This window comes from Heteronotia binoei, chromosome 14 (assembly GCF_032191835.1).
Source record: "Heteronotia binoei isolate CCM8104 ecotype False Entrance Well chromosome 14, APGP_CSIRO_Hbin_v1, whole genome shotgun sequence".
Lineage (NCBI taxonomy): Eukaryota > Metazoa > Chordata > Lepidosauria > Squamata > Gekkonidae > Heteronotia > Heteronotia binoei.
This window is the reverse complement of record NC_083236.1, coordinates 60,997,064-61,023,530: the sequence shown is the minus strand read 5'-3', so window position 1 is coordinate 61,023,530 and position 26,467 is coordinate 60,997,064. Positions and strand designations below refer to the sequence as shown.

The 26,467-nt window shown below is 46.7% G+C and overlaps 1 protein-coding gene across 1 annotated transcript in view; it reads right to left on the bottom strand.

The window, feature by feature from the left end:
* Positions 1-26,467, bottom strand: part of MMP2 (matrix metallopeptidase 2) — a 55,005-nt gene that overhangs the window by 16,130 nt on the left and 12,408 nt on the right. The window contains exons 4-9 of the mRNA XM_060253654.1: positions 23,566-23,694; positions 21,724-21,897; positions 11,028-11,201; positions 8,078-8,251; positions 3,956-4,111; positions 3,613-3,742 (exon numbers count right to left, since the gene is read on the bottom strand). Of these exons, the coding sequence (XP_060109637.1) occupies positions 3,613-3,742; positions 3,956-4,111; positions 8,078-8,251; positions 11,028-11,201; positions 21,724-21,897; positions 23,566-23,694 (937 nt within the window). The remainder of the gene's footprint in view (positions 1-3,612; positions 3,743-3,955; positions 4,112-8,077; positions 8,252-11,027; positions 11,202-21,723; positions 21,898-23,565; positions 23,695-26,467) is intronic.

Below are 26,467 nucleotides of genomic sequence, written 5' to 3'. Positions count from 1 at the left end.
GCTCAGACCATGATGTTATTATAGTCTTGAGAAATATTTGTAGGACTGATGAGCTGACTAGAAAGCAGGCCTGAATGCTGATGCTGTTCGGGCTGTCTCCACCGGACTTTATAATATGTCCAGTAATGATCAGGGTTGCCAAGTCCAATTCAAGAAATATCTGGGGACTTTGGGGGTGGAGCCAGGAGAGTTTGGGGGTGGAGCCAGGAGACATTGGGGTGGAGCCAGGAGCAAGGTTGTGACAAGCATAATTGAACCCCAAAGGGAATTCTGACCATTACATTTAAAGGGACCGCACACATTTAAAATGCATTCCCTCTATTGGAAATAATGAAGGATAGGGGCACCTTCTTTTGGGGCTCATAGAATTGGACCCCCCGGTCCAATCCTTTTGAAACTTGGAGGGTATTTTGGGGAGAGTCGCCAGATGCTATGCTGCATATTTGGGGCCTCTACCTCAAAAAAAAAACCAGGCCTCCCAGAGCCCCAGATACCCACAGATCAATTCTCCATTATACCCTATGGGAATCGGTCTCCAAAGGGATAATGGAGTGCCCAGCAGACATTTCCCTCCCCCCCCCCCACCCTGCCTTCTGATGATCCTGAAGTGAGGACCTCCAAACTGGGGAGGTCCCCCCCTCAACTGGGGATTGGCAACCCTAGAATGATAATATCTTGATAACATTGTTCTGTTAACATAAGACCTCCCCCCACACCTCCAATGATTGGAATCTACCAAAAACCAACAGCAAAGTACAGAGAAACTACACTGGACACCGGAGACTGGATTCTCAAAGATGTATTTTAGCAATATAAAGAAGTCACAGGATCATGGATTGGGGCCTTGGGGCTGAGGAAGGCGATGGATACATCCAGGGCTTTTTTTGTAGCAGGAACTCCTTTGCATATTAGGCCATACACCCCTGATTTAGCCAATCCATCCTTCAGAGGTTGGTCAAATGAGTCCCCAGCTTGCTGGGGGTAAAGTGTAGATGACTGGGGAAGGCAATGGCAAACCACCCCGTAAAAAGTCTGCTATGAAAACGTCATGATGCAACATCACTGCAGAGTCAGAAACGACTGGTGCTTGCGCAGGGGACTACCTTTACCTTTTACCTGGAGCTTACGGTAGGCCCTGTAATAATGGCCCCGTAAGCTCTTGGACGATTGGCTACATCAGGGGTGTGTGGCCTAATATGAAAAGGAGTTCCTGCTACAAAAAAAAAAAAAAAGCCCTGGATACAACATCTTTGCCATTTTTGCAACATCTTTGCCATCTTTGCAACTCGCAGAGCTGTCCTTGAAAGGGCAGCTGCTGTGAGAGCCCATTCAGCCCCACCCACCTCACAGGGTGTCCGTTGTGGGGGAGGAAGATAAAGGAGATTGTGAGCCGCTCTGAGTCTCTGATGCAGAGAGAAGGATGGAGTATAAATCTGCAGTCTTCTTCTACTTCCCCCAGGATAGAAAAAGACCTGGGCCTGTCTTTTTTCCAACAATGCCTGGTTTTGTTATGTCTGTCTTTTTTATTATTATTTGGACCTATAACTGGTTAAAGCAGTTGGAGGGGTTGGGTATCTTTGTTATTGGGAAAATGGTACAGAGGAGACCAACCGAGCCACCAAGTCCTCCGTTTCTGCGACCTTGATCTACATTTCCCCTGGCTGCTATATATACCGCTGAAATACACATCTGGCCATCTAATTATGGATTTCCAACATTACATGCGGCGGCTTGCTTCTTAGAACATAACCATGTTGAAACAATAGCCAAATGAGTTCACAGTTCCTATCCATTTATTTTCTGAGTTAGAGTTAACGAGCTAGAAAGCAGCATTTCAGTTCTGCAGGGAAATTCAAGAGCTGCCATTTCAATAAGGGAGAGACGTCTGGGCGTGCTCGCAGCACCAGTGACTATTAAGTGACTGGATATTTGGAAGTGCCTCTTCTGAGTACGCCTGGATGGGCGGTTGGGTTTTACTCAAAAGCATACAAAGTCCTTAACGTTTCGGCACATCGCTAGAGCTGCCGCTTCCAAAACAGTTGGAACAGAGATCGCCAGTTAAAAACGTATACAACCTCTAACCGACTGCGATGACACAATAACCACTGACGTATTCATCAGTGCTGATTTCCCATCACTGGGCTAATCGGCATGTTGAGGAAAGGCTGGGCTTCCTCTCCGTGCTTTGATGCTGCTAGGAAATGAAGCCGATCCCAGAAGAAGAAGAAGAAGTAGGAGAAGGAGAAGGAGGAGGAGGAGACCGTAGGTTTATACCCTGCCCTTCTCTCTGAATCAGAATCTTGGAGTGGCTTACAATCTCCTTTATCTTCTTCTCTGAGAGAGCTCTCCCAGAAGCTGCCCTTTCAAGAACAGCTGTGCGAGAGCTATGGCTAACCCAAGGCCATTCCAGCAGCTGCAAGAAGAGGAGTGAAGAATCAAACCTGGTTCTTCCAGATAAGAGTCTGCGACTTAACCACTACACCAAACTGGCCCTGTTGATCTCCCACACCAATTGTGGACTGTCAAATAGATACTCTACCACTCAAAATTTATACTAATGCAATGAAGAAGAAGATAGATATTGGATTTATACCCCTCCCTTATTCTGAATCTCAGAGCAGTTTATAATTTCCTCCCCCACAACAGACACCTTGTGAGGTGGGTGGGGCTGAGAAAACTCTCCCAGAAGCTGTCCTTTCAAGGACAACCTCTGCCAGAGCTATGGCTGACCCAAAGCCATTCCAGCAGCTGCAAGTGGAGGAGTGGGGAATCAAACCCGGTTCTCCCAGATAAGTCTGCACACTTAATCACTGCACCAAACTACATCAAACAATAGACAAGAAAAGCTACAACGGTGTAGTGGTTAGAGCATTGTAAAAGCATCAGAGAGACCTAAGTCTGAATCCCTTCCAACTACTACAGAACCTCACTGAGTGACCTTGGGCAAGTCATACTCTCAGTCTAGCCTACCTTATTGGGTTGTTGTTGTGAGGGTAAAATGGAGGAGAGGAAGATGATGTAATTTAATTTATTTATTTTTTTTAATTTATACCCCGCCTAATCCCACAAGCAGGCTCAGGGCGGCTTGCAACAATAACAACAAACATCAAAGTAAAAAAAGCATAAAACAGTTTCAATAAAATCAGAGCAGCATATCCAGAAGAGACAGACACTATTTCAAATATAAGCAGCAAACATACAACAACACATATGGTCAATGACTGTCAACCCTATACAAGCCCCATGAGTGGAAAATGGTGATGGTGGGGGAAGTGATAACATTCAAAAGGATGCCTGTCGGATCAGTTAACAGCCTGGTGGAAGAGTTCTGTCTTGCAAGTCCCGCAGGGCTCTAATCTCCAGAGCGAGCTCATTCCACCAGGTAGGGGCCCTGACCAAAAAGGCCCTGGCCCTTGTTAAAGCCAGCTGGGTGTCCTTAGGCACAGGAACTACCAGAAGATATTGTGAAGCAGACCTCAGAAGCTGGGGGTGGTGGGGGAGGGTAAGTGGTTTCGGGTTCCCACTGAGGAGAAAGGTAGGGTAACGGGAGAGTTTGGTCTGGTTTAGCAAGACGGCTCTTCTGTCCCAAACATCACCCATTTCTCTTCTTACCTATCTTTGAAGAAGAAGATTTCCCCTCTGATTTGGGCAATGGCATCAAAGACAATGTCTTTTGTGCACAGCTCCGGTGTGACCGGTCCAAGGGTAGGACTTGGGCCTGGTCCAACATCAGTAGAACCTCCTGCAGGTGAAAGAAAGGTCATTAGTGAGGGAAACCGAAGGTGTTGGTCAAAGAATGACAGAGAGAGAGAGAGGAAGAAGAAGAACAAGAAGAGGAGGAGAAGGAGGAGGAGGAGGAAGAAGAAGAAGAAGAAGAAGAACAAGAAGAAGAAGAAGAAGAAGAAGAAGAAGAAGAAGAAGAAGAAGAACAAGAAGAACAAGAAATTGACTCTACCATAAAGTTCCTGGATTCCTTGAACATCATCCTGGGAGAGACGGAAATGCTTGGTGTAGGTATAGATAGGTGCCATAAGCGCTCCTGGGTCTTCAGAATGCTCTAGCCCCATGGCATGGCCAAATTCATGAGCAGCAACCAGGAAAAGACTGTAGCCTGAAAGAAATCGAGTCAGGTCTGATGCTATCCAAATGTTGCATTGTCCATGTGACCAGGGCTTTTTTTTGTAGAAAAAGCCCAGCAGGAACTCATTTACATATAAGGTCACTTCCCCTGATCACCATTGTTCCACACGGAGCTTTTTGGTAGGGAAGCCCCAGTGGAAACTCATTTGCATATTAGGCCACACCCCTTGATGCCAAGCCAGCCGGAACTGCGTTCCTGCTCAAAAGAAGCCCTGTGTATGACCTTTTTTGAAGAGAGGTTTATGGAATTGTTCACAGCACTGCCGCAATTGGGCATTAGTGACCAGGATTCAAAATAATGAAAGCAGGCCTCTCCGGAGAGCAATCCTAAACAGGCCTTCTTGGAAGTAAATTTCATGTTATTCAGCAGGGCTGACTTTCAAGGAAGTGTTCATAGGATCAGAGTCTAAATGTGAAATTCTAAGAGCACTTTCCTGGGAGTAATCCTCATTGAATAGACCTTAGTAGAATTCAGAGGAGACCTAGTTAGCATTGTTCTCTAAGTTACTGATGAGTTAAGGAATGCCTATAAACATTCCAACTGCTCAGGGACTTAAGATGTTCAGAAGAGAAAGTATAGGGCACGGGTGGCCAAACTTGCTTAATGTTAAGAGCCACATAAAATAAACGTCAGATGTTTAAGAGCCACAAGATGAAGGAAGGAAGGAAAATAGATGGGGAGGGAGGAGGGGACGGAGAGGTAGAAAGTAAACAACTTTAAATGCATTCTCTAAGCCACCAGCTGACTTGGTTTGGAAAACTGATTTAAAGAAAGAAATGCCTTTTCCAAGTGGGCTGACGGGGTGGTGGGGCATCTGAGAGCCACACAGTACATGTGAAAGAGCCACATATGGCTCCCAAGCCACAGTTTGGCCACCCCTGGTATAGGGTGTGCGCTGCTTCATCAAAGGAAAGAACAGAAACTTCTAACACAGTGTTAGTCAGCTCTTAGACTATACATGTGAATTGTGCGCTTGCATCTACTAGAAGGACAGAGTGTGCGTATCGTTTAGTATGAATGGGTGTCTCTGAGGAAATTCTGAAGAGGGATGCTGAGATAGCCGGGACAGTCTTCCAAGAATTGCAGTCACGTACGAAGCCAAAAAAGTCATATAAGTTATTTCTATATGCAAAGCAGCCTTTGTACCACTAAGCTAAAGCCAGTTTGGTGTAGTGGTTAAGTGTGCAGACTTTTACCTGGGAGAACCGGGTTTGATTTCCCACTCCTCCACTTGCAGCTGTTGGAATGGCGTTGGGTCAGCCAGAGCACTCACAGGAGTTGTCCTTGAAAGGGCAGCTTCTGGGAGAGCTCTCTCAGCCCTACCCACCTCATAGGGTGCCTGTTGTGTGTGTGTGTGTGGGGGGGAAGATAAAGGAGATTGTGACTGCTCTGAGACTTATGTGCAGTCTCATATCAGGGAGAACCGGGTTTGATTCCCCACTTCTCCACTTGCAGCTGCTGGAATGGCCTTGGGTCAGCCAGAGTTCTCACAGGAGTTGTCCTTGAAACGGCAGCTTCTGGGAGTGCTCTCTCAGCCCCACCCACCTCATAGGGTGTCTGTTGTGTGTGTGTGTGTGGGGGGAGATAAAGGAGATTGTGACTGTTCTGAGACTTAGAGTGTGCAGACTCTTATCAGGGAGAACCGGGTTTGATTCCCCACTTCTCCACTTGCAGCTGCTGCAATGGCCTTGGGACAGCCATAACTCTTGCAGGAGTTGTCCTTGAAAGGGCAGCTGCTGTGAGAGCCCTCTCAACCCCACCCACCTCATAGGGTGTCTGTTGTGTGTGTGTGTGTGGGGGGGGAAGATAAAGGAGATTGTGACTGTTCTGAGACTTAGAGTGTGCAGACTCTTATCACGGAGAACCGGGTTTGATTCCCCACTTGCAGCTGCTGCAATGGCCTTGGGACAGCCATAACTCTTGCAGGAGTTGTCCTTGAAAGGGCAGCTGCTGTGAGAGCCCTCTCAACCCCACCCACCTCACAGGGTGTCTGTTGTGGGTAAGGAAGATATAGGAGATTGTAAGCCGCTCTGAGTCTTTGATTCAGGGAGAAGCGGGGGGATATAAATCTGAAGTCTTCTTCTTCTCTTTAGAACAGGGGTGTTAAACTCTTTTGTTATGACGGCCGGATCTGACATAAATGAGACTTTGTCGGGCTGGGCCATGCTGGACTGGGCTGTGGGTGTTCCTATTTAAGCTTAGGTAGCAGAGATAGAATTTATAAAGGACACAGACAAACACAATTAAAGAAAACTGAAAACTGAAACATGCTTAAAACATTAACACTTGTTGGTCTTCAAGGTGCTTTCTTTGTATTTCTCCCATGGGATCCAGGGAACTGGGCAAAGGAAGCTCTGGCTCTTTCATTCCTTCCCCGGGGACCAGGAGGGGGAGGAGCCTCAGCCAACAGAAGGAAGAGAGGCTTGGCTCAGTAGCTCTGCTGTGTGATTCAGAGAGCCTGACTCTCTGACTGAGCCGGACTCAAGAGAACTCTGCCTCTCCCCCTCCTCCTCAGGGAGGAGCCTCAGCCGATGGAGAGAATAGAGGTTTTGCTCTGTAGCTCCTGTGCGATTGAGCAAGCTGGGCAAAGGAATCTGTGATGCAGAAGGGAGCAAGAGAGAGAGAGAAAGGAGATGACAGCCAGTTGCTTGGGGGCCTGATTGGATCCCCCCGGGGGCCTGATTCAGCCCCTGACCGCTTGTTTGACACCCCTGCTCTAAAAGTTATTACTCTAAAACACATTTGCAAGTTTACATAAGTCTCAATAATTCCCACCTCAGATACTGGTGTAGGCTCATGAGGCGGGTCATGTTCTTTTTAAATGTCATTTCAAGAACCCTCATCTTTGCTGTGTGTATGGATTGCCAGGTCTTATTTCTTGAAACAGGACTATTAGTTCTTCTTTTTATTGCACACTCCCTGACTCATTTAAAATCTTCACTACAGACTTTAATGTTCTAAACTGTGTTTCTGAGAAGGGAGGAAATGGCTGAGGGGGGGATGTTTTGGTTAACTTAGGACAAATGGAATCACACACTCTGGACATTTGATCTGTTTTGCAAGTTTTTTTTTTTTAAATGAGGAAATACCTCAGGAGGTCTCATATGGAGAAATGTTTTCAAAGAACAGTGTGAAACAGTGCGCCTGAAGTAGGGTTGCCAACTTCCAGACAATAGCTGGAGATCTCCTGGGATTACAACTGATCTCCAGGTGAATGAAATCAGGTCACCTAGAAAAAAATGGCCCGTCTGGAAGGTGAACTCTATGGCATTGTACCCCATTGATGTCCCTCCCCAAGTCCTTCCTTAGGCTCTACCCCCAAAATGGGAAAGTCTCTTGGCTCCACCCCCAAACTCTCCAGATACTTCCTACATCAGACCTGGCAACTCTAGGGCTGTGGGAATTTAGATAACTCTTCACAGACCCTGGAAGTCCTTCCCCATGAACACTTCCCTGTGGGACCGAGCCCCTCCTTTCCAAATGGTGGTGGGCCCTTGTTGTTGCCCCCTTGAGGACTAAGGTAGCTACACACTTCTTGACCCCTGGCCCCATTGTGTTGTCCTTGGGGCATGCGGCCAGGACACAGCTAGGGAGCTGGATCAACCCCCAAGGGTTGCAAGCCAGTTTGGTGCAGTGGTTAAGTGTGTGGACTCTTATCTGGGAGAACCGGGTTTGATTCCCCACTCCTCCACTTGCGCCTGCTAGCATGGCCCTGGATCAGCCATAGCTCTGGCAGAGGTTGTCCTTGAAAGGGCAGCAGCTGTGAGAGCCCTCTCAGCCCCACCCACCTGACAGGGTGTCTATTGTGGGGGCGGAAGGCAAAGGAGATTGTGAGCCGCTCTGAGACTCTGAGATTTGGATTGGAGGGTGGGATATAAATCCAATATCCTCCTCCTCCTTCTCCCCAGCATCCCCTCCAGGCAGCAAAGGATCTACCTTGATCAGGACAAAATCCCCACTTGCGATCTTCATCATAGTTGCTTGTTGTGGAACACCACATTTTCCCGTCCTGACGTCCAGAGCTGGTACAAGAGTCATACTTATTCCCAAGGAACGTGAAAGGAAATGTGCAGGGTTCTCCTTCAGAATTTCCACCCACTGTGGACATAGCTGTGGGGAAGGCCACATAAGAAGAACAGTCAGAAAACATGTCTGTTTTTTTTTTAAAAAAAATCTGAGATTAACCCCTGTCTGCTTTCCCATAGGATGCACATGGCTGATAAAACCGTCAACCTTTTTAGCAAGTTTCACAATAGCAACTGGGAGTGACCTGCTAGAACATTCAAAGAGCCCTTCTGCATCAGACCAGTGGTCCATCTAGTGCAACATCCTATCTCGCACAAGGGCCATCTGACTTTTCTGGCGCTCCAACAACAGGGTATAGAGAACTAGGCCTTCTCCTTGATGTTAACTAAAGAACAAAAAGCTACTGTGCGCAAAAATATTTACAAAACGAAACTTCCGAATGTATTATATTGCAAACTAATGCAAGCCACACACACATTTCTGCATAATACAGATGCAATGTCCTGCAACATCCAGCAATTTTACATCTGCTATTTTTGAGTCACTGTAAAGTTCATAATACAGCATAGGGTGTGGACTGAATACATTTTCAAGGAGTTTTCAATAAATATGCACCACTTGCTTCTGGAACGAAAAGACAAAATGCTCGACCCTTCTGCCAGCTCAGGATAGTGTTTCATTGCAATGTTTCCTCAGGAGTCATTCCAAAATATACACCAAATATCTTTCTCATACCAATGCACAGCATCAATGAACAGAATTCTCTTTTTTGGCACATGTTTTGTTTTGTTTCGTAAATATTTTTGTGCACAGTAGGTTTTTTGTTCTTTAGTTGACACACTGTGGATTCCTGTTTTGTATAAGAACAAAAGAGAAGCTATGTTGGATCAGGCCAATGGCCCATCCAGTCCAACACTCTGTGTCACATAAGAACATAAGAGAAGCCATGTTGGATCAGGCCAATGGCCCATCCAGTCCAACACTCTGTGTTACATAAGAACATAAGAGAAGCCCTGTTGGATCAGGCCAATGGCCCATCCAGTCCAACACTCTGTGTCACATAAGAGAAGCCCTGTTGGATCAGGCCAATGGCCCATCCAGTCCAACACTCTATGTCACACAGTGGCCAATATATGTGTGTGTGTATACACACACACACACACATATACATACATACATATATATATATATATATATATATATATATATATATATATATATATATATATATATATATATACACACACACACACACACACACACACACACACACACACATACATACTGTGGCTAATAGCCTCTGAGGGACCTCTGCACCATATTTTTATCCAATCCCATATATATATATTGCTTCCCCTTGATGTTGCCTGCTAGTACTGTGATCCAGTACTGGCTCTGAATGTGGAGGTTCTCTTTAGCTGGTAACCACTGATGGACCCATCCTCCATAAATCTTTTAAAGCAGTCTATGCCTGTGACCATCGCTACATCCTCTGGCAGTGATTTCCACCAAGGCAAGGAGTCCGGGACCCCTAAAAACTCAGTTTCTAAGGAACAGCAGTTAGCATTTCAGGGACCAATTCTCACATTCACATTTAGCTCTTGAATCTGGAAGGCATTCAACTGAAGCCTAGTAACTTCCTTCAGCAGAGCGCATGAACGCACATGATGCTGCAGGGGTCATTTTGTAGCAGGAGCTCCTTTGCATATTAGGCCACACCTCCTGATGTAGCCAATCCTCCAAGAGCTTACATGGCTCTTCTTACAGGGCCTACTGTAAGCTCCTGGAGGACTGGCTACATCATGGGGGTGTGACCCAATATGCAAAGGAGCTCCTGCTACAAAATGACCCCTGTGCTGCCTGATACTGACTCAGACTCTTGATCCATCAGGGTCAGTATCGTCTACTCAGACTGGCAGCAGCTGTCCAGAGTCTCAGGCTGAGATCTTTCACATCCCCTACTGCTTTCTCATTTTAACTGGAGATGCTGGGGATTGAACCTGGACTTTCTGCATGCCAAGCAGATGCTCCACCACTGAACCACAAAATAACACTACCAGGTAGCTAGAACAGTGTAGTTTTTAGAATGACAAAACACAATAGAGTAGATTCAGGTTCAGATCTCCACCTTGCCTTTCAACTCACTGAAATAGCCTTAAGCAGGACTCTTTTTTTGTAGCAGGAACTCCTTTGCATATTAGGCCACACACCCTTGATGTAGCCAATCCTCCAAGAGCTTACAGGACCTACTGTAAGCTCTTGGAGGATTGACTACATCAGAGGGGTGTGGCCTAATATGCAAAAGAGTTCTTGCTACCAAAAAAGCCCCGGCCTTAAGGCTAGGCTGCCAAGTTCCCCAGCTGGGTGGGGGTTCTCCCACCCTGGAGGTTCCCAACCCGCCGGCCCACATTGGGCTGGTGGGGGGATTCTCCCCCGATGTTGCTGGTGTGATGACATCACCCAGAAGTGATGTCATCATGCTGTGACGTTGCGAGTTTCCCTCCCAAATTGCTAGAGCATCCAGGAAAACCATAGAGTTTTCCCGAATTCTCCTAGAGCGGCTGGTGTGCAATGTCGCTGGTGCGATGACGTCACTACTGAGTGATGTCATCGTGCCACGGCAGGGGACTTGGCAACCCTACTTAAGGCAGTTAGCCTTCTTACCTCACAAGGCTGTTGTGAAGACAAAAATAGGAAGGTGAAAGTTATATTTGCCTCTCTGATCTCTCTGGAGAAACAACATGATCAAAAACATCTCTGATAGACTGCTTGTTCCCCACAAAGTTATATAAAATTGGCCTAGCAAAGAGATTTTTTTTTAAATTGAATCAATCTGAAATAAGTAGAAAATGTATGCCACCTGTTTCAGGACAAAACCCAAATTTCTTATCACGGTCATAATCTTCAGTGGTACCGCACCATCGGTATCCATCCGTCCTTCCTTCTGTTGTACAGCCATCGTAGGAGGTCCCTTGAAAATTAAATGGGAACTTGCAAGGCTTCCCTTCAGAATTTCCACCCATTGTAAAAAGCGCTGAAGGAACAGAAAGAGGAGAGAGAGAAAAAAAATCAAATACTTGAAAAACGTGCTTTTGACTATTCTGTGCGCTGTTCTGTATCTAAACACAGTAGATGAGACAATGTTGAACAGATATGAACACATGAAACAGGCCTTTGGTCCATCAAGGTCAGTATTGTGTACTCAAGAACATAAGAGAAGCCATGTTGGATCAGGCCAGTGGCCCATCCAGTCTAACACTCTGTGTCACATAAGAACATAAGAGAAGCCATGTTGGATCAGGCCAGTGGCCCATCCAGTCTAACACTCTGTGTCACACAGTGACTCAAAACCCCCTAGGTGCCATCTGGAGGTCCACCAGTGGGGCAAGGACACTAGAAACCCTCCCACTGCTGCCCCCCAAGCACCAAGAATAAAGAGCAATATTTCTCAATATTTTGACAAAGATTGTCCCTATAATATAGTGAGTTCAGCCAGCTTGTAGTAAGCAAGAACGTGTATTGAACAAGAGCAGAACTGAACACAACAAGCAACACAACTCCTTATATGCATTTGGACTGAGTTAACCACACCCCGTTATGTGGGCAGCAATCCACCCTATTGGTCTCTTTGGGATCCTTCATCTGCATTTCCTGAGAGAAATGCCTTGTTCTAAAAGAACAGCCAATTGGAATGCAGGGTCCAAACTATGAGGCTGCTGGTCCAAACTGCATGAGCTGATATTATATGAGGTTGTATTTAGGAATAAACTGTTACTGTGTTAAGATAGCCTTGAATAGTCTCTTTAAGTTCAGCCAGCACCATCCTCGAAGTAGCCTTTGTGAGTAGGGCTAAAACAGCATGAACCCATTAGAATCATAGAATCATAGAGTTGGAAGGGATCTCTAGGGTCATCTAGTCCAACCCCCTGCACAATGCAGGAAACTCACAAACACCTCCCCTTAAATTCACAGGATCTTCATCACTGTCTGATGGCCATCTAGCCTCTGTTTAAAAACCTCCAAGGAAGGAGAGCCCACCACCTCCCGAGGAAGCCTATTCCACTGAGGAACCGCTCTAACGGTCAGGAAGTTCTTCCTAATGTTGAGCCGGAAACTCTTTTGATTTCATTTCAACCCATTGGTTCTGGTCCGACCTTCCGGGGCCACAGAAAACAATTCCACACCATCCTCTATAGGACAGCCCTTCAAGTACTTGAAGATGGTGATTCTATCACCTCTCAGCCGCCTCTTCTCCAGGCTAAACATCCCCAGCTCCTTCAACCTTTCCTCATAGGACTTGGTCTCCAGATCCCTCACCATCTTCTTCTCCCTTATATACTGCACCATCTCCTCTCCTGGTTGGAAAGCACCTACCGGAGCAATAAAGTTTCTTTCCACACCCTTCTTTCCCTCTTTTGCTGCTCAGTAGTGACCTGGCCACCATATAAGCAGGGCTTTTTTCAGCCGGAGCCCACAGGAGCAGTGTTCCACCTGGGCTGGCCAGGGCGCCAGATGGCCTGACCGGCCATATGGCAGCCATGTGCTCCCAGGTCAGGGGGTGTGGCCTAATATGCAAATGAGCTCCTGCTGGGCTTTTTCTACAAAGAAGCATTGCATATAGGTATATGGGGTAGGCTTCCCAATCCCCAGGTCCCAGAGGGGGATCCCCTGGTTTTACAGGCTTCCCCCCTCCCCCAGTCAGCTGGCCGGCGGGGGAAGCCCCGCCCCACAGCTATCATGCACCTCCATGAACGATTCATATAGGGAATGATGGGGAATTGATCCGCGGGTATCAGGGGCTCTGGGGGGGCTGGTTTTTGAGATAGAGGCACCAAATTTTCAGTATAGCATCTAGTGCCTCTCCCCAAAATACCCCCCAAGTTTCAAAAAGATTGGACCAAGGGGTCCAATTCTATGAGCCCCAAAAGAAGGTGCCCCTAGCCTTCATTATTTCCTATGGAAGGAAGGCATTTAAAAAGGTGTGCCGTTCCTTTAAATGTGATGGCCAGAACTCCCTTTGGAGTTCAATGATGCTTGTCACACCCTTGTTCCTGGTTCTACCCCCAAAGTCTCCTGGCTCCACCCCCAAAGTCCCCAGATATTTCATGAATTGGACTTGGCAACCCTAATATGGGGGGAGGAGGGATTCTGCCCTGACTTGAATGACCCAGGCTTAGACTGATCTCTTCAGATCTCATCAGCTTAGTTGGGTTGGTGCTGGTTAACTCTTTAATGGGAAACCACCAAGGATGTCCAGGTTTGCTACTCAGAGACAGGCAATGGGAAACTACCTCTGCCCATCTTTTGCCTTGAAAACCTTACAGGATTGTCATACGTCGGGTGCGACTTGATGGCCCTTTCCAGGGGTGGAATTCTAGCAGGGGCTCCTTTGCACATTTAGCCACACACCCCGATGTAACCAATCCTCTAAGAGCTTACAAAAAAGAGCCTTGTAAGCTCTTGGAGGATTGGCTACTTCCGTGGGGTGTGGCCTAATATGCAAAAGAGCTCCTGCTGGAAGTCCACCACAAAGGATTTTGTCCAGATGCATCTAAGGACAAAACATTTGGAGCAAAGAGATGCCAGGATGAGCAGATATTGCCTAAGCTTGAACTTCAGTTCATTCGTCAGGAAGTCTTGCCCCTGAAGAACGCAGGGGAAAGCAGACTGATGGAATCATGACTCACCAGCTACTTAAGCTCCTTGAAACTGCATTTTAATGGAGCTCACTTTGTTAGCTGAACCATAAACAAGTTGTGCAAAACAATTTAGCCTGATGTTGCTTCATAAAGCAATAATTATTGCATCAGTCCCAAAATCAAGTCCTTTTATTTGGTTTGCTGGTAACAAATGACACACCGGGGTGGGGGGTGGGGGGTGAGGAAATCCAGAATAATGTTTTCTAATCATTTTTAAGCTGTTTTTGCAACACTGATACCGATTGTTTTTAGTGACGAGATTGATGTCCTTATTATTCTAGCATGTGGGGATGTAAGAGCAAGCTGTGCTCCGATCAGACCAAAGATCCATTTAATTTATCACCCAGCTACACACAATGACCAACCAGAGGCCCTCAGAATGCCTACAAACCTGATTTTTTCTTCACAGCAGGAACTCCTTTGCATATTAGGCCACACACCCTGATGTAGCCAATTCTCCAAGAGCTTACAGTAGGCTCTGTAAGAAGAGCCCTGTAAGCTCTTGGAACATTGGCTAGATCAGGGGTGTGTGGCCTAATATGCAAAGGAGCTCCTGCAACAAAAAAAGCCCTGGTACAAACAAAGGACTAAGGTCAAGGTCTCCATCAGCCATTGCACTCTGGCACCACTGTTTGGAGATTGACTGCTTCTGAACATGGAGGTCCCATTTAGTCTTCATGACTAATTGCTCTTGATGGACTAGAAGAAGAAGAAGACTGCAGATTTATATCCCTCCCTTCTCTCTGAATCAGAGACTCAGAGCGGCTTACAATCTTCTATATCTTCTCCCCCCACAACAGACACCCTGTGAGGTAGGTGTGGCTGAGAGAGCTCTCCCAAAAGCTGCCCTTTCAAGGACAACTCCTACAAGAGTTATAGCTGAGCCAAGGCCATTCCAGCAGTTGCAAGTGGAGGAGTGGGGAATCAAACCCAGATAAGAGTCCACACACTTCACCGCTACACCAAACTGGCTAGTTGTTATGGATGATCTTTCCTGAACTCATCTAATCCTTTTGACTTTTAACTTGACAATTAGGAAAGAAACTGTTGTATTTAATTAGAACAATTCTGCTAGCAGAATCTGGAAAGGCAAGGGTTTATATTTAGTGGCTCTTTTTGTGAGCTGTCCATTGAGAGCCGAGATTTACAAGCAGTTTCTCTCAGAACTTTGGAAAGAATCTGTAAAGTTAAAATAAAAACAACAACCCCCCCACCCACCCCTAATTTGCAGATAGGAAATGTACTCTGCAGCTCTTAAACTAGTATGCAAAATCCAGTGATGTTTTTTTTAAAAGAAGAAGAAGAAGAGATTGGATTTCTACCCCGCCCTTCACTCAGAGCGGCTTACGCTCTCCTTCCCTTCCCTTCCCCTCCCCACCACAGACACCCTCTGCAGTAGGTGGGGCTGAGAGAGTTCTTTTGCAAACTCTCGAGAGAACAGCATTGAGAGGACTTGTGACTGACCCAAGGTCACATCAGCAGCTGCCTGTGGAGGAATGGGGGATCAAGCCCAGTTCTTCCAGATTAGAGCCTGCAGTCTTAACCGCTACGCTAAACTTCCTCGGGGGTCTTCCATCAGCCATAAGAAGAAGGCAAGCAAAAAAAAAAGGCCTTTTCTCTTGTGTGCCGCTCTTTATTTAAGCATTTCCATGTATTTGGCTTTTGAAAAAGAGCAAGTCTATAGGCAGATGTGGAACAATGGCTATTACATTCAGAGCGTAAAGGCCAAGAGGTATTGAAGGTTTTCTAGACCCGAACAAGGGATTCCTCTATTCTTGAGGCCGTCGAGAAGTTTGTTAAAGTTTTAATGTTCCATGTGTTTACGAACAAGAAAACATCCCTGCTCACCACACAGAAGATAACCGAAGCTCTCCAAACAAGAAGTATCAAACATCTGCAAAAAATGCACAGGGAAACAACAGCTGTGAAGGAAGAGGCAACGTCCATTATTCCATTTAGAGATAAACCCTCTCAGGGGAAATTGTCCTTGCAAATTTGAAACGTACAAATAAAGGCGTCGATGGACGCCCATGCACCCCAAGGCAGCTGTTGTTGATGCAAATTAGCCAAGGAGAGATATGAACCAAAAAGATATGAACCTCCGAAACCATATATACACATAAAGAAAACTGTCATGGAGCACGGGAAGGTTACCACCCTCTAGGTAGCACCTGGAGATCTTCCAGTATTATAACTAGGCATACAAGGCTTCGGGTCTAGGTGGGGGGTTTCCAAGTTTCAGGGGTTTCTCTCCACCGTGAACCAGCTGGCAACAAGGGGAAGCCCTGCCCCTAACCAGAGTTGTTGCAGTGCAATGTCCCCAGTGTGATGATGTCACCTGGAAGTGACATCTTTATGTCAGGACACTCTGGTATTTGGGCAAACTCTGTGATGTTGAGGGCAAAAGAACCATAGAGTTTCGCCCAAATACCAGATTGTCTCTCCCCCGCCCGTGATTTCTCCAAAGTGATGACTTCATTTCTGAGTGACATCATCCTGTTGGGGATGTTGTGCGATGTCCCCACCCACCCCCAGAACACCTCCCTTCCAAAAAGTCCCCCATTGGAATGGAAATAAGACCTGATAACCCTAATTACAACCAGGGGCGGAATTCTAGCAGGAGCTCCTTTGAATATTAGGCCACACACCCCTGATGTAGCCAATCCTCCAAGAGCTTACAAAAAAGAGGCTTGTGAGCTCTAGGAGGATTGGCTACATCAGGGATGTGTGGCCTAATATTCAAAGGAGCTCTTACTAGAATTCCACCCCTGTTTACAGCAGATCTCCAGACAACCAAGATCAGTTCCCCTGGAGCAAATGGCTGCTTTGGAGGGTGCCCTCTGGCTTTATCTCCTGCTGAGGTCCCTCCCCTCTTCAAAGCCCACCCTTCCCAGGCTCCACCCCCAGATATTTCTCAACTCAGAGCTGGCAACCCTATCTCAGACCCAGTCTGAGTCAGGGTCATATAGGCAGGTGTGGAATTCTAGCAGGAGCTCCTTTGTATATTAGGCCACCACCCCCCCCCCCCGATGTAGCCAATCCTCCAAGAGCTTACAAGGCTTTTTTTTGTAAGCTCTTGGAGGATTGGCTACATCAGGGGCATGTGGCCTTATATGCAAAGGAGCTCCTGCTAGAATTCCACCTCTGCCTATAGGCTTGCTCTTTTTCAAAAGCCAAATACATGGAAATGCTTAAATGAAGAGCGGCACACAAGAGAAAAGTCTCTCTTTTTTTTTGCTTGCCTTTTTATGACTCATGGAAGACCACCGAGGAAGTTTAGTGCATCGTGTGGTTAAGACTGCAGGCTCTAATCTGGAAGAACTGGGCTTGATCCCCCATTCCTCCTCAGGCAGCTGCGGATGTGACCTTGGGTCAGTCACAAGTCCACTCAAAGCTGTTCTCTCGAGAGTTTGCAAAAGAGCTCTCTCAGCCCCACCTACTGCAGAGGGTGTCTGTTGTGAGGAGGGGAAGGGAAGGAGAGTGTAAGCCGCTCTGAGACTCTGAGTGAAGGGCGGGGTAGAAATCCAATCTCTTCTTCTTCTTTAAAAAAAAAAACCCGTCACTGGATTCTGCATACTAGTTTAAGAGCTGCAGAGTACATTTCCTATCTGCAAATTAGGGGTTTTTTTTGTTGTTTTTATTTTAACTTTACAGATTCTTTCCAAAGTTCTGAGAGGAACTGCTTGTAAATCTTGGCTCTCAATGGACAGCTCACAAAAAGAGCCACTAAATACAAACCCTTGACTTTCCAGATTCTGCTAGGACCGTTTTCCAGTAATACTGATTCATATGTGTGGTTTCTAAAGTATAGAGCATCACTTTTTCTCTACCTAAACTTGGCAGCTCCATTTAAAAGAAAAAAATGCCCCAAGGTACTTGCAGAATATATATATATATTAAAAAGAAATAATTCTTTGCCTCTGCTTAAGAGTGCCAGACTAGGATCTGGTTTCAAATCCCCACTCATTCCATGGAAGCTTGCTGGGTGACCATGGGCCAGTCACACCCCTCAGCATAACCTACGTACCTCACAGGGTTGTTTCTGAGGATAAAACGAAGAAGAGGATAATCATATAAGCCAGGGGTGTCAAACATGTGGCCTGGGGGCTGAATCAGGCCCCCGGAGAGCTTCTATCAGGCTCCTGAGCAACTGGCTGTCATCTGCTTCTTTCTCCCTCTCACTTGCTTCCTTTTGCATAACAGCTTGATTTGCGAGGCTTGCTCAATCGCACAGGAGCTACAGAGCAAAACCTCTGCTTTCTCCAATGCCTGAGCCTCCTCCCTTGGGGAGGAAGGGGGGAAGGCAGAACTTGGTTTTTCCAGACTCTCTCAATTGCACAGCAGAGCTACTAAGCCAGGTCTCTCTTCCTTCTATTGGCTGAGGCTCCTCCTCCCCCTTCTGGGGAAGGAAGGAAAGAGCCAGAGCTTGCTTTGCCCAGTTCCCTGGATCCCATGGGAGAAATACAAAGAAAGCACCTTTAAGACCAACGAGTGCTAATGTTTTAAGGTTGTTTTTTTTTTAATATTTAATTGTGTTTGTCTGTGTCCTTTATAAAGTTTATATCTCTGCTACCTAATCTTAAATAGGTACACACATGGTCAGGATCGACATGGCCCGGCCCAACCTGACATGGCCCAGCCCAACAAGGTCTCATTTACGATATGTCAGATCCGGCCCTCATAACAAATAAGTTTGGCACCCCTGATGTAAGCTGCTTAGGAACGCCACTGGAGTACAAATGAATTGAATAAATGAGGAAACAAATTCCTTTGCAACAAAATGCAGATAGCTGGGATTCAAGAGTCTTTTATTGTCCACACACAGGGGTGGAATTCTGGCAGGAGCTCCTTTGCATATTAGGCCACACACCCCGGATGTAGCCAGTCCTCCAAGAGCTTACGAAAAAGAGCCTTGTGAGCTCTTGGAGGATTGGCTACATCGGGGTGTGTGGCCTAATATGCAAAGGACTCCTGCTAGAATTCCACCCGTGTTCACAGATAATGTTTGTATAGCTTTCATTGCCCGTATGTAGCTGTCACATTTTAGCCCACCTTTCCCCCAAGGAACTCAAGGAAATGCACACAGTTCCTCTCTGCTCCATCTACTCCTTCCAACAACACTGTACTGACTATTACCAATAACCAGGATTTTTGTTTAACCAAGGCGTGAAGCTATGACCGTGCTGGGGAGAAGGTGTATTCAGCATCATTTTCCTTCCTTGGCTGGTGCTCTCAGAAGGTAGAGGAAGAAAACAATTGAGGTAACGCTGTAATGCAGGGGTGGCCAAACTGTGGCTCGGGAGCCAAATGTGGCTCTTTCACACATACTGTGTGGCTCTCAAAGCCCCCACCACCCTGTTGGCCAGCTTGGAGAAGGCATTTGTGACTTTAAATCACTTCTCCAACCCAAACCAGCCGGTGGCTTGGAGAATGCATTTAAAGTTAAAGTTGCTTCTTTCCACAGCTCCCTCCCCTCCTCCCCATCTATTTCCTTCCTTCCTTCCTTCCTTCCTTCCTTCCTTCCTTCCTTCCTTCCTTCCTTCCTTCCTTCCTTCCTTCCTTCCTTCCTTCCTCCCTTCCTTCCTTCCTTCCTTGTGGCTCTCAAACACCTGACATTTATTCTATGTGGCTCTTATGTTATAATCGACTTTGGCCACCCCTGCTCTAATGACTTCAGTAAATTATCTCCATGTTCTCAAGGGAGCTGTATATGCAGAACTATCCAGCAGTAAAATTGCCTTATACTGAATCTGACGGGTTGGTTCCTCAAGATCGGTATTACCTACTCAGACTGGCAGCAGCTCTCCAGCGTGTCAGGTGGAGGTCTTTCCTATCACCTACCTGAGAGACTTGAGAGAGAATGTGGGAACTTGTGCCAGACAAGTAGATGCTCTACCACTGAGCCACTTTCTCCTAGGAAGAATGCTGGGAGAACCATGCCTCCTTCTAGCAATTTTAAGGCTCTGATTAGATGGATGCAGGGTTTCTTTGTAGCAGGAACTCCTTTGCATATTAGGCCACACCCCCTGATGTTGCCAATCCCCCTGGAGCTCAAAGCAGGCCCTGTAAGAAGAGCCCTGTAAACTCTTGGAGGATTGGCTACATCAAAGGGGTGCGGCCTAATATGCAAAAGAGTTCCTGCTACAAAAAAGTCCTGGATGGATGCTAAAATTACAGAGGAAAGGAGGTTTCAGGCTTTTAACCCCAGTTGAAACTTACCCAATTGTAACCAATGCCGTCCTCCAGTTGTTCTTTGCATAAAAAAAAAATAACAGGCACGTATCCTTTGCATATTAGGCTTCACACTCCTGATGTAGCCAATCCTCCAAGAGCTTACAAGGGCTCTTAGTAGAGAACCTACTGTAAGCTCCAGGAGGATTGGCTACATCAGAGGTGTTTGGCCTAATATGCAAAGGAGTTCCTGCTACAAAAAAGCCCTGCACATATCTATCTCCCTTTCTCTGGCCAATAATAAATTTTGTATTTGTGTGTGTATGTGTTGTATGTGCATTTAGTTTCAATCAGCAAAGTCATGCTTTCCACACTACTATGCAGGCTGAGCGCATAGTAGATCCAATCAGTCAGTCCTAAGGGAAATCAACCCTGACTGTTCCCTGGAAGGTCAGATGCTGAAGCTCAAATACTTTGGCCACCAAATGAGAAGGGAGCCCTCACTGGAGAAGACCCTGATGCTGGGAAAGACAGAAGGCAAAAGAAGAAGGGGATGGCAAAAGATGAGATGGATGGACAGCATTACTGATGTAACAAACACGAATTTGAGCAGACTTTGGAGGTTGGTGGAAGACAGGAGGGCCTGGCATGACTTGGTCCATGGGGTTGGATTTGACTGTGTGACTGAACAACAACAAATGCAGCCTTCATCTGAATTGGGGACACACGTGCGATTGGCTTAAAAAAATTCTGTGATCTGGTCACAAATCTATGATGAATCAATGCGTTATGATCTTCTCTAAAGGGAAGGAGGTCATGCTACCTCGTTCGTCTTAAGTTCTTCCGCACTTAGCAGTATCACAGAATAAAGAGAGTTCTCGGAAAAGATCCATCACTTAACCCAGCTTCTAAATATGAACTCACAAGCTGCTAAGTACATTGCTGCTACCTCTTTTGAAATGAATGACAACTTTATGGAACCACTAGATGGTGGGAAACCAATGGCATCAGGCAGAAGGAATCTTCTGATGCTGGAACTGTGGTTTTAGCAACCCCTTTCGCAGTGGTTGGCCCAGGTAAACGAAATGTGCAAAGATAGCAGTCATTTCTGCAATTGTCCAGTGATTCTTCAGACTTCAAAAGCACCGCTGACCACAGATGACTCCCACAATCATCACCAGGATCTTTCTGAGCCAACAACAAAATGTAACATCTGCTTTATGTTACAGTGTTCATAATCTATAACCTTCCGGCAATGCTCAGACTCCTAGCACAACTCCAAGATCCATCTTCCTTCTACGGGGTGTCTTTTCTTTCTTACCACCAACTCAGGGTTGCCAGCTTCCAGGTGGGACCTGGAGATCTCCCATCATTACAACTCATCTTCAGATTAAAGAAATCAGTTCCCCAGGAGAAAATGGCTCCTTTTTGTTGAGCTCCCTCCCTCCCGTCACCAAACTCTGCTCTTCTGGGGCTTAACACCCCAAAATCTCCAGGAATTTTCCACCCCAGAGCTGGCAACCCCACAACAAGCTCAGCTTCATCTTCTCTATGCACCTGGTTTACCTGATCCTACCTTTATTTTGCTTGAAAAAATCCCTGGTTATACATAACCTGCAGAAGAGCCACAACACACTTCTCCATCAAAACGCCCCCCCCCTTTTTAAAAGCTATTGTTCCACTTACATTCATGAGGGCAGAATCCATATTTGCCATCAACATCAAAGTTGTACGTCGTGGAGCACCACAGGAACCCATCGCTGCGTCCCGCATCCGTGCAGCTGGTGTACTCCTTCTCGTTGAAAAGGAATGGGAACTTGCAAAATTCACCATCTGCATTTCCGTATTTCGCTCGAACAACTTGGGAGGAAAGAAGAGAGGATTCATTGGCAGGAGCGAGAACGTCCGTGCGTGTATAACAAGAGCTCTTTGGCAGCAGAACAAAACGCAAAGAGAAAGTTATTTCCTCAACTTATATTTCCAGCCAGCCATGACCTGGCCTAGCTATAATTACTTCCAGGTCAAGATTTGGCCAGGGTAACAGATTGTTTTGATCTTGTCTGTTAAGCTCAGTATCATTGGCCTTTGTTGAGGCTCAGTTTCTCTGCTTCCCATCCCTCCTGTTTACGGCTGCCAATCCCCCAGGGGTAGGGGATCCCCCAGTCTGGAGGAACCCAGCCTGCAGGTAGGGAGCAGGCCACTGGGGGGATCCCCACCCCCAAAGAACCCCATTGCAGCGTGCCATCCCCAGTGCAATGATGTCACCCAGAAGTGATGTCATTGCGTCAGGGACACCGTGCTGAGGATGCTCTAGGAGTTGTAGTAAAACTCTATGGTACCATAGAGTTTTACAGCAAATCCCAGAGTGTCCCAGGCATGATGTCTGTGGCATGACGGCGTCAATTCCGAGTGATACCATCGTGCTGTGCGCACATGAGACAACAATCCCCTGCTGTAGCGGTGGAGGGACTTGGCAACCCGGTCCTGTTTTCTTCCTCCCAGGGCCTGGTTCCTTCCCTTCCGGAGCCTGAACAATTTTCATTATCACTATATCCACAAAATAAAGTCCCCACGAATGAAATCAGTCTTCTATAGACACTATAAATTATCTGCTTTAATGGCTGCTTTAAGAACATAAGAGCCCTGCCGGATCGGAGGAATGGTCCATCTAGTCTAGCATCCTGTTTCACACAGCAGCCAACCAGTTCCTCTGGATGGCCAACAACAGGGCACAGAGGCTGAGGCCTTGATAAGAACCTAAGCAGAACCCTACTGGATCAGACAAATGGTCCATCTAGTCCAGCGTCCCGTCTCACACAGTGGCCAACCAGTTCCTCTGGATGGCCAACAAAAGGAAGGCATAGAAGCTGAGGCCTTCCTCTGATGTTGTTCTGAGTTTCAGAGGATTAGTACCTCTGAATGCGGAGGCTACCCTCAGTCACTATGGCAAGTAGCCACTGATAGATTTATCCTCCATGAATCTATTGAAAGAGGTCTGTTGACCATAAAATGTATATGGTGTTGAATAAAGTGTTGAATAAAAGTGTTTTAGGGGGCTTTGGGGCAGTGCCAAGTGTCTTGGCTTCTCCATGAAAGGGGGGCACATCCAGGCTTGGACTTAGGGTTCCCAATTCCCTCACAGTACCATAGAGTTTTCCCTCCCAAATCACTAGAGCATCTGGGAAAACCATAGAGTTTTCCTGGAAATGCCTAGAGTGGCCGGTGAGCGATGTCACCAGTGTGATGACTTCACTTCTGGGTGACGTCATTGTGCTGGCAACATCAGGAGAGGTTCCAATGTGGGCCAGTCGTTTGGGAACCTCCAGGATGGGAGAACCCCCACCTTGGCAGCCCTACTTGGACTCCGTGTCTGTTGGGGTTCCACAAAAGCCTGAATCCAAAGCTATTTCCCCAGATCAGGCCAGGAGCTTTTGAGATCTTCCAGAGCAGCTCCCAAGGCACTGGGTTTCACCTAGTCACTTTCAGAGAACATTTGACCCACCCTTTGCATTGGAGTCAGAGACATACCTTGTCCTTCACCCAAAGTCCAAAGTTCATCGTCATCAAAATGGGAGTCGCCACCAACCCCCGGCCCAGGGGCGAAAGCATGAGCCAAGAGGCCATCCTTGCCATCGAAAGGATACCCATCACCATGCTCTGTGCAAGAGAGAGAAAAAAGCATAAAGCAAGCGGGAAAGCAAATAGAAACTATAGAATTCCACTAATCCAATGGTTAGGTATTGCATCTCACTGGGTTCTTGTTGCCTGAGCTTGAGACAGGCACTTCTTGCAAACCAGGATCCTGAAGCCTGGAAGAACTGGCCAATCAGGATGCTAGGCATGAAGCAATTTGTAACAAAAAAGATGCAAATTAAGAATTCTGGAGTGAGCCAATAGGAGAAACTGTTGCCTGCTGGGAGGGGGCCTGATTACGAAACAGATGCTGTTCTAGGAACATATCAGAATTTGGTTTGCAAAGGCTTTAAGCGGTCTTTAAGACTTTTTCCACCAGCAATTTGTGTTGCTCAATCCATCTGCGGTGGTTTCCTGTGTGTATGAACATTTCCCACCTGGGGACTGGCAATGCTACAGATAACGTCCCCGAGTCACACGGTGGTACCCAATTCGGCACCTCCAGAAGGCTGGGCACCCTAGGCAATCACCTAGTTTGCCTAGTGGCAGGAGTGATCCTAAGGGACGCCAGGCCCTGAGAGCACCTCCTGCATTGGAGTGTAGTTGAAGGAGTAGCCTGCCTGCTTTCCATTCAGCGGCAGCCTTCTTAGAAGAGGATGCCCTTTCTTGGCATTTCCTGTTACTTCCCTGATTTTATTGTTCTTGGAGAGGCTTCTACCTGGCAGGGGCATAACCTTCTTATTCATCGCTTTCTCACACTGGCTCCTTGCATCATTCAGCGGCCGCTCGGCTTGAGATGTTGCCGTTGGAAATAAATGCTGGAGGAGCAAGAGCCTGCCCACAATTTGGCTACAGGCCTCTTCTTTCAGATTGATGCCCAGGGAAGCCAGGACACTCCTGCTAGGAAAGCAGAGCCAAGAGTTCAAAGAGAACTCCAAGAGCTTTTTCTCAAGAAAGCTTCCCCAAGGACCAGAGGGAAACAGGCCTGGCTGTTGGGTTTTATTTGAATGTGTCGGTTTGTTTGTTCCTGTTGCTTCCATGCTGGTCCCCAGGAAATAGGGTTGCCAAGTTCAATTCAAGAAATATCTGGGGACTTTGGGGGTGGAGCCAAAAGACATTGGGGGCGGAGCCAGGAACAAGGGTGTGACAAGCATAATTGAACTCCAAGGGAGTTCTGGCCATCACATTTAAAGGGACAGCACACCTTTTTAAATGTCTTCCTTCCATAGGAAATAATGAAGAATAGGGGCACTTTCTTTTGGGGCTCATAGAATTCGATCCCCTGGTCCAATCATTTTGAAACTTGGAGGGTGCTTTGGAGAGGGGCACTAGATACTGTACTGAAAATTTGATGTCTCTACCTCAAAAAACAGCTCCCCCAGAGCCCCTGAAACCTTCATATCAATTCCCCATTATACCCTATGAGAATCGATCTCCACATAGGGAATAATGAAGTGCTCAGCAGACGTTTCCCTCCCCCCCACCCCGTTTCTGGTGACTCTGAAGCAAGGGATTGGCCTCTCTACTCATGAGTTGCAGCCAACTTCTTCAAAGTAACACAGACACACCATCCCAAGAGGAAGCCTTTCAATTGGAGCCTGAAGCCTCCGGAAGAGGAAAGGAACATGGTGCTCTGGGGGCAGGACTTCCTCCCGCCGGCCAGCTGACTGGGGGCGGGAAGGAGTCTGGGAAAGCGGAAGAACCCCCGCTGGGACCTGGGGATTGGCAAGCCTACCAGGAAAGCAAGGCTTTAAAAATCCCAAGCTATCTCATCAGGGTGCCTTGAAGGACCATGACTCTCCTCCAAACTCCGTGTGGCCAAACTCCATGTGGCATCTGGAAATCTTCTGGTATCGCAGCTGATCTCCAGGGAATAGAAATCAGTTCACCTGGAGAAAACACCCCACTTTGGAAGAAGAAGAAGAAGTAGAAGAAGAAATTTGGTTTATATCCATCCTTCACTCTGAATCTCAGAGCGGTTTACAGTCTCCTTTACCTTCCTCCCTCACAACAGACTTGGATAACCTGGAAATCTTACAGACATGTTCTGAACCTTGTTGGTCTCTTGTGAATGTATTGTAAAGATTGGGTTCCAGTGACAAATAAGCCTCCAAACTGAAGAAAGACGGATGAAATGTCTTGATATCTAGAACAGACATCTTTGGAAGGGCTTCTTTTAGTTCCATGAACTAAATACTGGACTATTGTCACTCCTTTGCGATTGGAAAGACTGCTTTTGAACTGTCTTCGGTTTATGTTTTTTTTTGCTACATGCTTTCTATTTGACGTTCTATGTGCAAGTTTTGTCAGTACACCACTGACCTCTACATTACACCGTCTTGTTGTTTAAAATGTACGGTGTCTCTTAGAGGTTTTTTTTATTTACATAGCTGTACGCTAAGATCCTACAGTTTTGCTAAACTCCATGTGGCAGCTGGAAATCTGGTATCGCAGCTGATCTCCAGGGAACAGAAATCAGTTCACCTGGAGAAAACGGCCCACAAAAGAAGAAGAAGAAGAAGACGATGATGAAGAAGAAGAAATTGGGTTTATACCCACCCTTCACTCTGAATCTCAGAGTTTCAGAGCAGTTTACAGTCTCCTTTACCTTCCTCCCCCACAACAGACACCCTGTTGCCAACGCCATGGCCAACGCCATGCTGGGAATTATTAGGAAGGGAATTGAAAACAAATCAGCCAGTATCATGATGCCCCTGTATAAATTGATGGTGCGGTCTCATTTGGAGTACTGTGTGCAGTTCTGGTTGCCGCACCTCAAAAAGGATATTATAGCATT